Here is an 11,455-nt window from a genome sequence, read left to right as displayed (position 1 = left end):
GATGAGGGAGGTTCTCCTCCCCCTCTACTCTTCTCTGGTGAGGCCACATCTGGAGTACTGAGTCCAGTTCTGGGCTCCCCAGTTCAGGAAAGACAGGGATCTTCTAGAGAGAGTCCAGCGGAGGGCCACAAAGATGATTAGGGGCCTGGAGCATCTCCTATATAAGGAAAGGCTGAGAGAGCTGAGATTCTTCAGCCTGGAGAAGACTGAGAGGGGACCTTATCAATGTCTATAAATACCTGAAGTGCAGGGAGCAAATGGATGGGCCCAGGCTCTTTTCAGCAGTGCCCAGTGACAGCACAAGGGACAATGGGCAAAAACTGGAACACTGGAAGTTGCAGAAAAAGTTAAGGAAAAACTTCTTTAGTGTAAGGGTGATGGAGCACTGGAACAGGCTGCCCAGAGAGGTTGTGGAGTCTCCATCTCTGGAGATGTTCAAAACCCACCTGGACATTTTCCTGGGCAACCGGTCATAGGGAACCTGCTTTGGCACTGGGGTTGGACTATAGATGATCTCCAGAGCTCCCTTCCAACCCCTACTGTTCTGTGATTCTCTGAGTTTTTGTTATTTTCATATAGAATCTGGCTATTTTGAGAGGGACTATGACAGGTATAAGACTAGAAACAAGCCAGCCTATAAACAATAGCAAAAGAAATAGTTTCTCTCTCTTGATGCATCTATTTTCCTAAGTACATAAACACCAGAAATACTTTTTAACACAACATATTTTCTGGTTTTGCAGAATTTTACATTAAAAAAAAAAACTGGTCAGGAAAAAGCAATTGCACCTTTCTTAGCAGAGTGAATATCTTCTCTTTGAAATATTTCCCCCTTGGTGTCAACAGATTTTTAAGAAAGGACAAATTATATGGGCTTATTACTGTGACCTGAAGATACTTTAGGATGTTCTAGTTTTAGTATCTGAGAAAACTGTCATCATTTAGGAAACTGTGTGATTATCAGAAAAAGAACAATACTGTGTTCAATTCAAGACAGATAGTCTGAGTTCCAGTTGGAGGACAGGGATGTTGAGGGGTTTTGTTCTTCTTCCTGCAGAAGTAAAGAGAATCAGCAGAGAACTGCCTTTGTGCATTTATTTTGCAGCAGCTGTTGCACTTAGTCTCTCTGTATGCACAATTACATCTGGAATTTAGAAACATTTCACTGGTTATTCATACATAATCATACATAATTGGGTAGTGCAGCCAAGGCAGAGATGCTCTTCAACTTATCTGAAGACACTCAGAGTCAGCTTTCAGCCAGTAGGTCACATTGTTGAGAAATAAATGCAAAGCAGAGAGAAGTACTGCACACTAAAATACAGAAAGAAATATGTCACTCGTAGGAATCCTGTTCATATGTCTGAATTGATAGGGCAGTACCTTTTTCTTCCCATTGGGCTCCAAAAATGCCATTTTTTCTTGTTTATTCAAAGACCTTTCCAACACTGAAATGAAATCTTTCCTTCTTTCAGTTCTCCACATCAGCTATCTTCAGGGACATAGTAGCAATGATAAAGTTCAGGCAAAGAGTTCTAGAAAGTTGTTGTTTCCTTTTTAGAGGTAGTATTTTCTTCAGGTTTGTCCCTTAGTCCTTACAGGAAGGGACTAAAGCACAAAATGATTGAAAAAAACTGAAAGTCTGTCTTTCAAGTACAAAATTCTGTACCAGCACACCAAAGAATGGGAGGATAAGGGCCTGTGGATGAATGTCAGCTACCGCTGAATGCTCATCTCTGGACTGGTTCAGTGATTAATCACTTACTAGCATGTATTAATGGCTTTAACTGGCACTAGATTCTGGAAGAAAGTTCCTCTAAGCAGCACTCCCAAAATAAATTAGTATGATTTATTTTGAATTTTCATTTCAAAATTCTATCAATAATAGTTCATTTACGAATCTGATGTTCATTTGAAGAATTTAATTTTCTTTTCGTATCTGTGACATCTCCTTGTGTTCCTACTTTATCTAAGGTTTAAATTATTCTGTCTTTTTGACAGATTCATTATCAGTCCAAGTTAAAGCAGTTTAAGAGGACTTACCAGTAAGAGCTTAAATTTATTTAGTAGTAAAAATTAAGTGTTCCAATAAAGCTTTACAATTGTTCCTTTGTCACACTGGCAGAAGGGATATGATCCTCATGAAAATGTGCAAACTGCTTCCAACATTAGCAGGAAGTTGCATGTAGTTCAAATTGTCTGTGATATTTGGCTCCAGAAAAGACATTTTCAAGGGGGTTTTTTGGTTGGTTGGTTGGTTGGTTGGGGTTTTTTGTATGGAATCATAATGTCAGAAAGGATAAAATACAGTTATATAAGAGAGAAGCATGAGAACTATAGAAGTAAGACCATTTACTGATACTTTGTCCAGAAAATTTTATTTTGCATCTCAGAGTGATAACATTAGATCACCAGAGTCTGCAGATGGAAGTGTGATTTAGTTATCTATTGAACACCAAATGGTGCAGAATTTCTCAACTGTTATTTTCCTTAAGTACCTGTGGAAAAGAAATTTGTTAGTTTATCCATTATTAATATTTTCTGTGTTTGGTCTTCAATATATTTCCTTACATATTATGTATCCTGTGCTTATACAGTGTATTGTACGTTAACATAATGCTCTGCGCTTATTATGTTTCCTATTATCTGAGCATCTCAAAGCATTATTTAAACACTGACCCTCGCAACTTATCTTGTAATGTGAATACATTAAAACTTCGAATAGATACTCAGAAAATGTGAATGATTGACTCCAAATTATGTAGCAAATACTAGAGTTATTAAAAAAAAAAATGTTATTCACACTCATGAGCCTCCCCAAACACTGTATTTCTTGTGTTGAATGGGACTGGGGATTGTTGAACAAAGAACTCTTGCAATACATTTAATGACACCATCACTGTCATACTTCAGCACTTTCTCTTCTTATTAGATTCCATAACAAGATGTTAATTTGTATAGATTTTGTATTTTGTAGTATATATTTATTTTGTACATATATCACAGTATGGACTCTTAGTAAATAATTCAGTACCTTGCTTATGAACTTAAAAAATGACACAGATTTCAGAAAACTTAGTTTTCCCTTGCTTATCTTCCAAAACATTTGTAAACAGCTACGTTTTTAAAATATTAGCTCTAAAAGTTCTTGGCATCACAGCAATATCTTATAGCAGAGGCTGGATTTCTTTCTTTTTTCATGGATTTTTTTTTTTTTTTAAACCCTTAAAAACTTTTTCCTGTGAATATAAATGTTTACACTTATATACATTGTGTACACATTTTCCCTCAAATTTAAGCCATCAGCTAACACATTCTTAAGAGATAAACATAATTTCTGTCCAGTAACAAAGCTCATATGACAACTACAGTCGGTCAGTCCATTGTCACTGATGCCACTAGTTCCTAAAAATCAGTCTCCAGACTAGACTGGGGACCATCTTACCTACCTTTAATTGTGTAAAATTTAGGCTTGTGTAAAATTACAATTGTGTAAGCTTTAGGTAACTTACCATTGTAGTCAAGAGAAAAAAATTTACTCTGACCTTGAATCTAGTTCAACAGATGCATACAACCAATTGAGAAGGAATTAAATTCCAGAAATGCCTGTCTCTGTGTTTTTCAGGAGTGTAGTTGCCTAGCTTCTGTGTGTCTAAATGGAAATAAGATGAATCCCACCTTTAATATTTCTTCCATGAATAAGCTTTTGGTTATACAAATACCTGCTTATTTTTATATCGTAGTAGAACAGAGAAAAACAAGATTGTTCCATTAAAAATAATATTGGTATTATTATTTTTTAATATTTCATTATTTTTTATAGTGTTCCTACTGTGTAGTTTTCTATTTACACTAAAATATATTTCTGCTTACTTCATATTCTTTTCTTACAGCTTGTACTCACTAAGGAATTAAACATATTTGGATGATACAGACCAAAAAGAAAGCATCTTTATTTTGCTTTTGTGCAATAATTTCTTGTCCAATATACGTATTTTTTGTCTCCTCTATAATTTTGTCCAATTTATCTTATCACATGCTAGATTGGATACTCAATTTTATTCTTCATTTTTAGACTTTCTATTCTCTATTCTAAAACTCATAATTTTGAAGTAATTAGAAAGCCAAGTAGAATGAAGCTTATTGATATGTTGCAGAGCTGTCAAAGTAATTGAATGTTTATTGCATATTATGTGTATCAAAGTTTAAAATGAAAAGTACTAGATATTTTCTGGTGAGTGTATTAGTATGCTTATAGATAAGCAACACGTTTCTGTAAGCTGAAAGTGTTATGTGTCATAAGATTTCTGTGCATCATAGAATATAAGTGCCAGAAGATTCTTCATAACTAAAACTTCATTTTTTACCTGGATCAATAAAATAATAAATTTTTTCAAGTAGTCTGGAAGTTTCTCTAAAACATAAATTTTGATTTTGAGTAATATTTCTAATAGCTCTCCCTTTGAATACATTTTTCATGTTTGTGCTTGTGTTCTTATTTTTTGTAGATTAAAAATCTACTAGGTATTTATACAAGTGGACAAATGTAGCTTTGAGTCCTACTTCTCAGGATACTATGTAAAAAGATAAATATACACAAATAGCCTTAAGTCATCTTAAGCCTTAAGCCTGCTGTTATTAGATCATTACTATGTATTTATAGGAATCCAGGTGAATTGTAAAGATCTGCCTTTACTCTTTTGAAGGAACTGTATGTGAAAAATCTTTCACCTGATTCAGCAAAGGCACTGATATTAGCTATCATGTTGCATGCTCAAAACTTAATTAGAATAATGCTATAAAGCATATCTTACAATAGAATTGTGCTCTGAAGAACTTGATAAAATATTTTTAGTTTATACAAGTTTATTCTATTTCCAAGTTCTATCAAATAAATGTGATGCTATTTTTGAGCTAAGAGTGACAAATAGGCCAATATTGTGTTTTCCAGAGAAAAGATTTTCTGTTTCTTATTGTCTTTTTTCTACATTTATACTATTTAATGTATATTATTAGTGTATTTAGATGCAATAGCTATGTAATTATATTTTAGTTCAACTAAAGAACAACAAATTCTTTTATTGCAGTTGTTCTAAATTTGATGAGTGGCCTAACCACAAGCCATGTTTTATGTCCTTGTAGAATAAAGTTGGGAAAGAGATCATATTCACTATTCTGAAGCTAAGTGTGTCTGGCTTTCCTCCTAAGAGGGCCCTGGGGACACATTCTAATACAGGCTGAGCAGTGCCATGATGTGGAAAATTCTTGTAGATGTCAACAGGTGCATCTGAGATAAAAATCCTGTTTGTTTTTAAGGTTTAAAAAATTGATGGGTGACTTCGTAGTGAGGCATTCAATAGCTTTTTCAGTTTTTGAATCAAAAAAGCATCCAAGAATAAATTCCTTTTTTTTTTTCACAAAATGGTTGGGAAAAGCAAATAAAATGTTAAAGGATCATAAATATGGTAGAAATATGGTAGTTTCTAAGATTTGATCCTTAGGGAGGATTTTTTTTTTTTTAATCTGAAATTATTGTTCTCAACTGTACTCTGATTTTTTTTCTGTTTTTACTATCCTCTGCTACAATTTACTTATATGCTTGTCAAAAAATGTATTAAATCAGAGCCAGTTGGCAAAATTTGAATTAATTTTTTGTTTATTTTTTTACTTCAACTACTGTACAAGGTTTTAGGATGTTACCATCACTTACTAAGAAGTAAAAACCTCTTCATGACAGGAAACAGGATTTGAAATAGATTAGCCCTTAGGAATTTCATGACCTCCTCTGGTGAAGTTATGATAAATTTTAACTTGAAAAATTATATCTACTAAAATCTAGTATCTTAGTCTCTGTCTAAAAAACTATACAACTAGACAGGTAATCTATCTAGAAATATCCAGATCACCACAGATTTGTAAACTAAACATAGGCATGTGTCAAATTGCATACATTCTTCTTGAAGTAACACAAATTATCAAATGACTTTACTATATATTTTTTGAGCTTAAAAAATTACTCAGTTTTCATGCTGATATTAAACAAATATGCATGTAATACAATAGCTAAGCAGCTTTGACAGACTTGTGTCAATGAAAGGTATGTCATACTTACCTACTAACATTTCTAAATCTGTATTTAGCTCAAGTTCTATGTAAACTATCAATGGAGTACATGTGACACCTGCATTGCTCTTGAATGCTGATAGAACACAGATATGCTTTAATGTTTTTTCAGCACCAGGATTGCTGGAGCCTTTAGTGTACTTTCCCAATCTGTGATTTAGATCTTTAACCAGGATAAGATAGCTTTTGTATTTTAAAATCGTATCTTATCATGTAACTGATAGAGATCTTTCTTGTAATTTATGACATTCGTATTAAAAAAAATCCAAAGCAAAACACAAAAAACACCCCACACTTCAGTGTTATTAGAGTTTAAGGCATTGGATGCAACCTTGAAAGGTTTCAAGTCATAAAAACTAATAGTTAAATTCATCATACTATGCAGTGGCCAGGAGTCATTTAGTGATTTCTAAAAATAAACAAGTTTTTCCAACTGTAGGATGAATGGCAAATAAGAAAATAATCTTTGATTAAACAAATCAGGGAATTATTTGTAGGTGGTTTTGAGGTTTTTTTGGTTTGATTTTTATTGTACATATTTCAGATATAGTACTTTCACTCTACCTGCCAAATATACAGTGCAAATTCTGTAGCTAATCTATCTGCAAACTTACCTTGATTGGCATATTAAAAATATGTAGTATATCTTTGTTATATTTTTATTTAATCTTTAAGATTTGTTTTCTTAAGAGTGCTGTATTTGACTATATGCATTTCCACAGGGTTTTTGAGCGTGAAGCTGCACTGGAATCAGCCCTAAGAATGTTGCAGCAATTCTACCTGGATCTTGAAAAGTTCCTTGCTTGGCTTACTGAAGCTGAAACGACTGCGAATGTCCTACAGGATGCTACACACAAAGAAAAGATACTAGAGGATGCCAAAACGGTTCGGGAGCTTATGAAACAGTGGCAGGTAAGTCAAGTGCTTCATTTTAGAGACGTGTCAGGTATCCAAAGTGGTAGGGTTTCTTCCAGTGTGCAGCTACTCAACAAAACTAAAAATGTTTTGAAAAAGAGAACTGGTTCTACTACTAACCTTTAAGTATTACTTTGGAAATTCTTGCAGGGATCTAACATGAGTCACATCTTTATTCTGTCTTACATCTTTCACCCTATAAAACATTTGAAAAAGCATCTTGGAATACAGCTTTAAAATGTACAGAAAGTAAAATGCTGAAGTGGGCATTTAGATTTTTTTTTTCTTAATCACATACAAATTAATTACTCTACCAAGCTACACTCTTTAATTGAGCACTTGACAGACATGAGAATTTATTAAGAATTTCTGATATTTATAGAAGTTATATAAATTGCATCAAGTTTAATCTCTGTAGTTTAACTGAATTAGTGTTCCTCCATTACTTTCAAATACATGAAAAACGTTAATTTGGTGTTTGGCTGCTTATTGTCAACACGCTTTGTTACAATAATAAAAAGAGATTATGATTAAAATTTTCATAGTTAATGACTGAGCAGTTTTCAGACAGTTTTCTTGGAAACAAAAAATCTTGAAGAGACAGAATGTTGTATTTTGTGTTCTGGAGAATCTTGAGGAGAAATAAAAATAATTAGTTGAGATGGTGCTGTTGAAATACTGTTATACTTTTATTGTGTTTTCTTCACTACCATTTTTGAGAGGAATACACATATGTCTCTGTGAGGTCTTAGATTTCTTATATATGAGGTTGGTTGCCCATTTGGAAGGCAATATTCTTCCAATATTCCTTGATAATCATGTTGACAAAAAATTCAAAACTGGAAATTACAGGCACTGCAAGCTCTATACCTTTATTTGTAAAAAACATACTGTGAAAAATTTTGGTTATAAGTGAGTATGTTGTGTAAGTACATTGGATGGAAATGCTGCTACCTTCTTTTGGCACTACTGTATTAATACATGATTTTAACTATTTGACTGAACTGCTGCTAAATTCCATTATATTATACTCTGAAATCTATGTTTGTTGCAAAGTCTGCACTACATATTTAATAGTGATCCATCTTTAGTCTAATTTGATTTTATAGTAATATACCTTAAGTCATCATGTGTTTCTGAATTCAGTTGCATGATCCTGGAGAGCAGATGTGAATGGAAGATAGTTTTAGACTGAGTGGTTAATATTCAATATAGGATATCTTTTTATATTCTCCAATTTGGGTTTTGGTTGTAATGGTGCCAAAACAACTGAATTATTAAGTATTTGCAGAAGTTATTTTTCATGTGATCATTGAAAAATTGATTATTTGGCAAAATAGAGATACATAAAAATATGGGTCAAATGCTTAATTTTTAACTATAATGGCACTTTGTAGATCTAGTTATCTTTTCAACTAGTATCTTAGGTTTTTTTAGTTTCTACATAAGAACTATAGAGAGCTATAGATGAAAAGAAAAATAAATACATACAAGTCCTTTCCTCTGTAAGTAATTAATTAAGTATATAAAAATATCCATCATGTGAACAATTGCTTTGAACTGTAAGTTTCTTTTAAAGATTTTTCTGAATTTCAATTGAGATGTAAGATTAAATTTTCAGCTCTTCTTTCCAGGTTTTTGGTATTTAAATACCAAATCTTTTAAAGCAGGAAGGGTAAAAACTGTTGAGTCTCTCTTTCACTTGCAGAAAACAAACGTTGTTCTGTTCACTGATCTTGACTGTACAAAAGAAATTCTTACATTTTAGGATGAAACATTAGTATGCAGAGGCAAAGAAGTGTTTGTTATATTGTCTTTTACTCCCAATAGATTCACATACCTGTCCACCAACAGCACAATAACTTTAGGCTTTAGTTAGAGTAGATGATTGCAGGAGGAAATATTTTGATAATGTGGTTTGTTGTGGGCTTTTTTCATTTGCATCTACATACTGATCTGTCTCTATGTAGATTGACGTGGTTTTCTTCCTGTGCCTGTCACTGTTGGAGTCAGCATCATTATATCATTTTTAAGCCTCCAAAAGAAATATTATAATATAACAAGGACAAGGAGATTTTCAAATGCCCTTCTCCTGAGGGGTGTCTGATGGCTTTCTTTCCAAAATCTGGTAGAAATATATCTTTTTTATTTTTCCTTTTTTTTTCTTCCTCAAGTAGAATAAAAGTTTCATGTTTCTACTGGAATAAGGAAAGTTCTCTTTAAGTAAACAGAATGAGGCTTTGAAAAGAAATTTTAAATGTGAAACACCTTTTTTTTTTTTTTTTTCTGGAATTTCTTACGAATCACAGTGAAGTGGCTGTTCAAGATTTGCATCTTCTGTTTCACTAAATTATAATGGATTTGAGACACAGTCATCAACTATAATTCATTTAAAAGAATATATCTTTTTACTAGAGTACGTTTGTAGTAATTAGAGCATAATTTTTAGTCAATTCTCTTATTAGAATCAGGATTTCAGTAACAGCAAATGTTTTAGGTTCAGGAAAGTTAACTATGAATTATTTGAACCAAGCAGTGCATTTGTTTACTCAGCAATACAATGTGTTAACGTGTGTGAAGCTGTTGTAGTGACTGCAGTTTTTTTCTGGAGACTTTGCTTTATTCCCAAATGATAGATGGTGCTTTTGTAGCAATTCACCATTACTGGAGGGATGTATGTGCAGACAAAAACACAAACTTACATAAACTTCTGTTTCTCCACTATATGAGAGTTTCATATGAAGTGAATGGAAAATGACAGTAAAAGTCAATTGCAAACAAAGTACAGGAATAAATTAGTGGAGGCTGTGGCTACAGGTACACTAGAAAGTTAAATATGCCCTTGATCCTCCTCTGGCACTGGGGCAAGCTATAAGCAAAAAGCCACATCCATGTTTATGAACTGTTCTACAGTTTACAAAGTCAGATACTATGTTATGGATTTTCTTATATAAAACTTCTCATTAAAAATAAATAATTTTAATGACATAAGGAAATTATTCAAAAGCAAAAAAAAAAGTAAATTTATACAATAGTCTGAGAGTGCTTAGCTGTAAAATTAATTCATTAAGGTGGGTAATATTTGCAATAGTCATAACACAGTACTCCATATCAATAGTCTACACTGTACGAGCTTTCTGTCCAAATAGGTACAGTTTCCTGGTAGTGGTGCAATTATTGCCCATCTACATTACTACAGAACTGGATAATGGAGCAAATATTAAGGACTTTTACTTCTTAAAGCACAGTTTTGTCAATAGAACAATTTTACTGATGTCAGGTGAATGGCAAGGAAAGAGAATATGGCTTTTCATCTGTTCCTCAGTTATTGCTGCATTGATTCTTCCAGTTAAGAGTTCTCTCTCACAATTCACTTTGATACATAAGGATGGAAAGGAAGAACATGACAAAAGTGTGGCTGTTTTTGCATCACTTATGCATATAAAAGATTCAAACAAAAAGGAGATTTAATAAGTCACTGAAATCTCAGAAATAGGCATTTTTGTACTTTGTGGAAAGGGGTTATTCCTCACTAGTCCATATCATCAGCACCATAAAACATAAAGAGTGATAAACCTTTGTTTTGGACTCTGTAGTGGGAGCCAGAAATGCCCTCACCCTATAAAACACATCAGGGAATTACTTGTATCCCAAGCAATTTGCTATGTAAATTGTGCATGTATAAAACCAAACACATTCAAATATAGTTTATGTCCCTAATTTGTTTTTTAACATTCAGTATATGTAGCATAACCACAAGCCCTGCCCCAGCACAGGAAAGATCCTGAATGCTTTCAGCCAGGATTACAGTTTTCCAATTGACTTTTACACTTGAAGTCATTTTTATGATTTTTTTCCTCTCATCAGCCAGACTGAATCCAGACCCTAGGAGGTAAAACAAAATGGTAGTTTCTGATTAAAGATCACTGTATCATGAGTCTTTTGAAAGAAACTTTTACTACTGAGGTTTATAGAGTTCATAGAATTTATTATTAAATGTGACATATAGACTTAGATCTACTGTCTTTGTCTTGTTATTTATGCAATTGCATGGACTTGGATAATGTGAAAATAGTCATTAGGAATCCTGAAATGTTATGATTGTGTTTTAATCTGATATTTTTAGGCAATAGGTATAAAGCAGTGTTTTGATAAAGAATTCTCTACACAAATAATGAAAATGCTAAATTTCTGAGTTTAGTAGCTTTATATCCTTGTCACTAAAGATGTTTATCTTGTCTTTAGTGATTCAACAGTTTTCTGCTTTACACTCTCAAGCTTTAATTTATTTTTTAAAACAACTGGGAAAATAATGTGTTGCTGTGCGTAAAGTGTTTTATATAGCAGAAGTTACTTGTCTAGGAAAATCTCACATTCTTAAGTGTTTCTTTTGCTTTTCATGTTCAGAAACCATTAG

General features: G+C 32.9%; 1 protein-coding gene across 1 annotated transcript in view; it reads left to right on the top strand.

Annotated features, from left to right (window-relative positions):
• Nucleotides 1–6,845: 6,845 nt before the first annotated feature.
• The window catches only part of LOC104523619 (dystrophin-like), a gene marked incomplete at both ends in the record, with an annotated part of 69,382 nt that continues 64,772 nt past the window's right edge, over nucleotides 6,846–11,455 (top strand). Inside the window, one exon of the mRNA XM_010166266.1 lies at nucleotides 6,846–7,035. Within this exon, the coding sequence (XP_010164568.1) occupies nucleotides 6,846–7,035 (190 nt within the window). The remainder of the gene's footprint in view (nucleotides 7,036–11,455) is intronic.

The sequence above is a fragment of the Antrostomus carolinensis genome, unplaced genomic scaffold (genome assembly GCF_000700745.2).
Source record: "Antrostomus carolinensis isolate BGI_N321 unplaced genomic scaffold, ASM70074v2 scaffold7074, whole genome shotgun sequence".
Classification (NCBI taxonomy): Eukaryota; Metazoa; Chordata; class Aves; order Caprimulgiformes; family Caprimulgidae; genus Antrostomus; species Antrostomus carolinensis.
The sequence above is the reverse complement of the archived record's forward strand: the minus strand, read 5'-3'. Positions and strand labels throughout refer to the sequence as shown.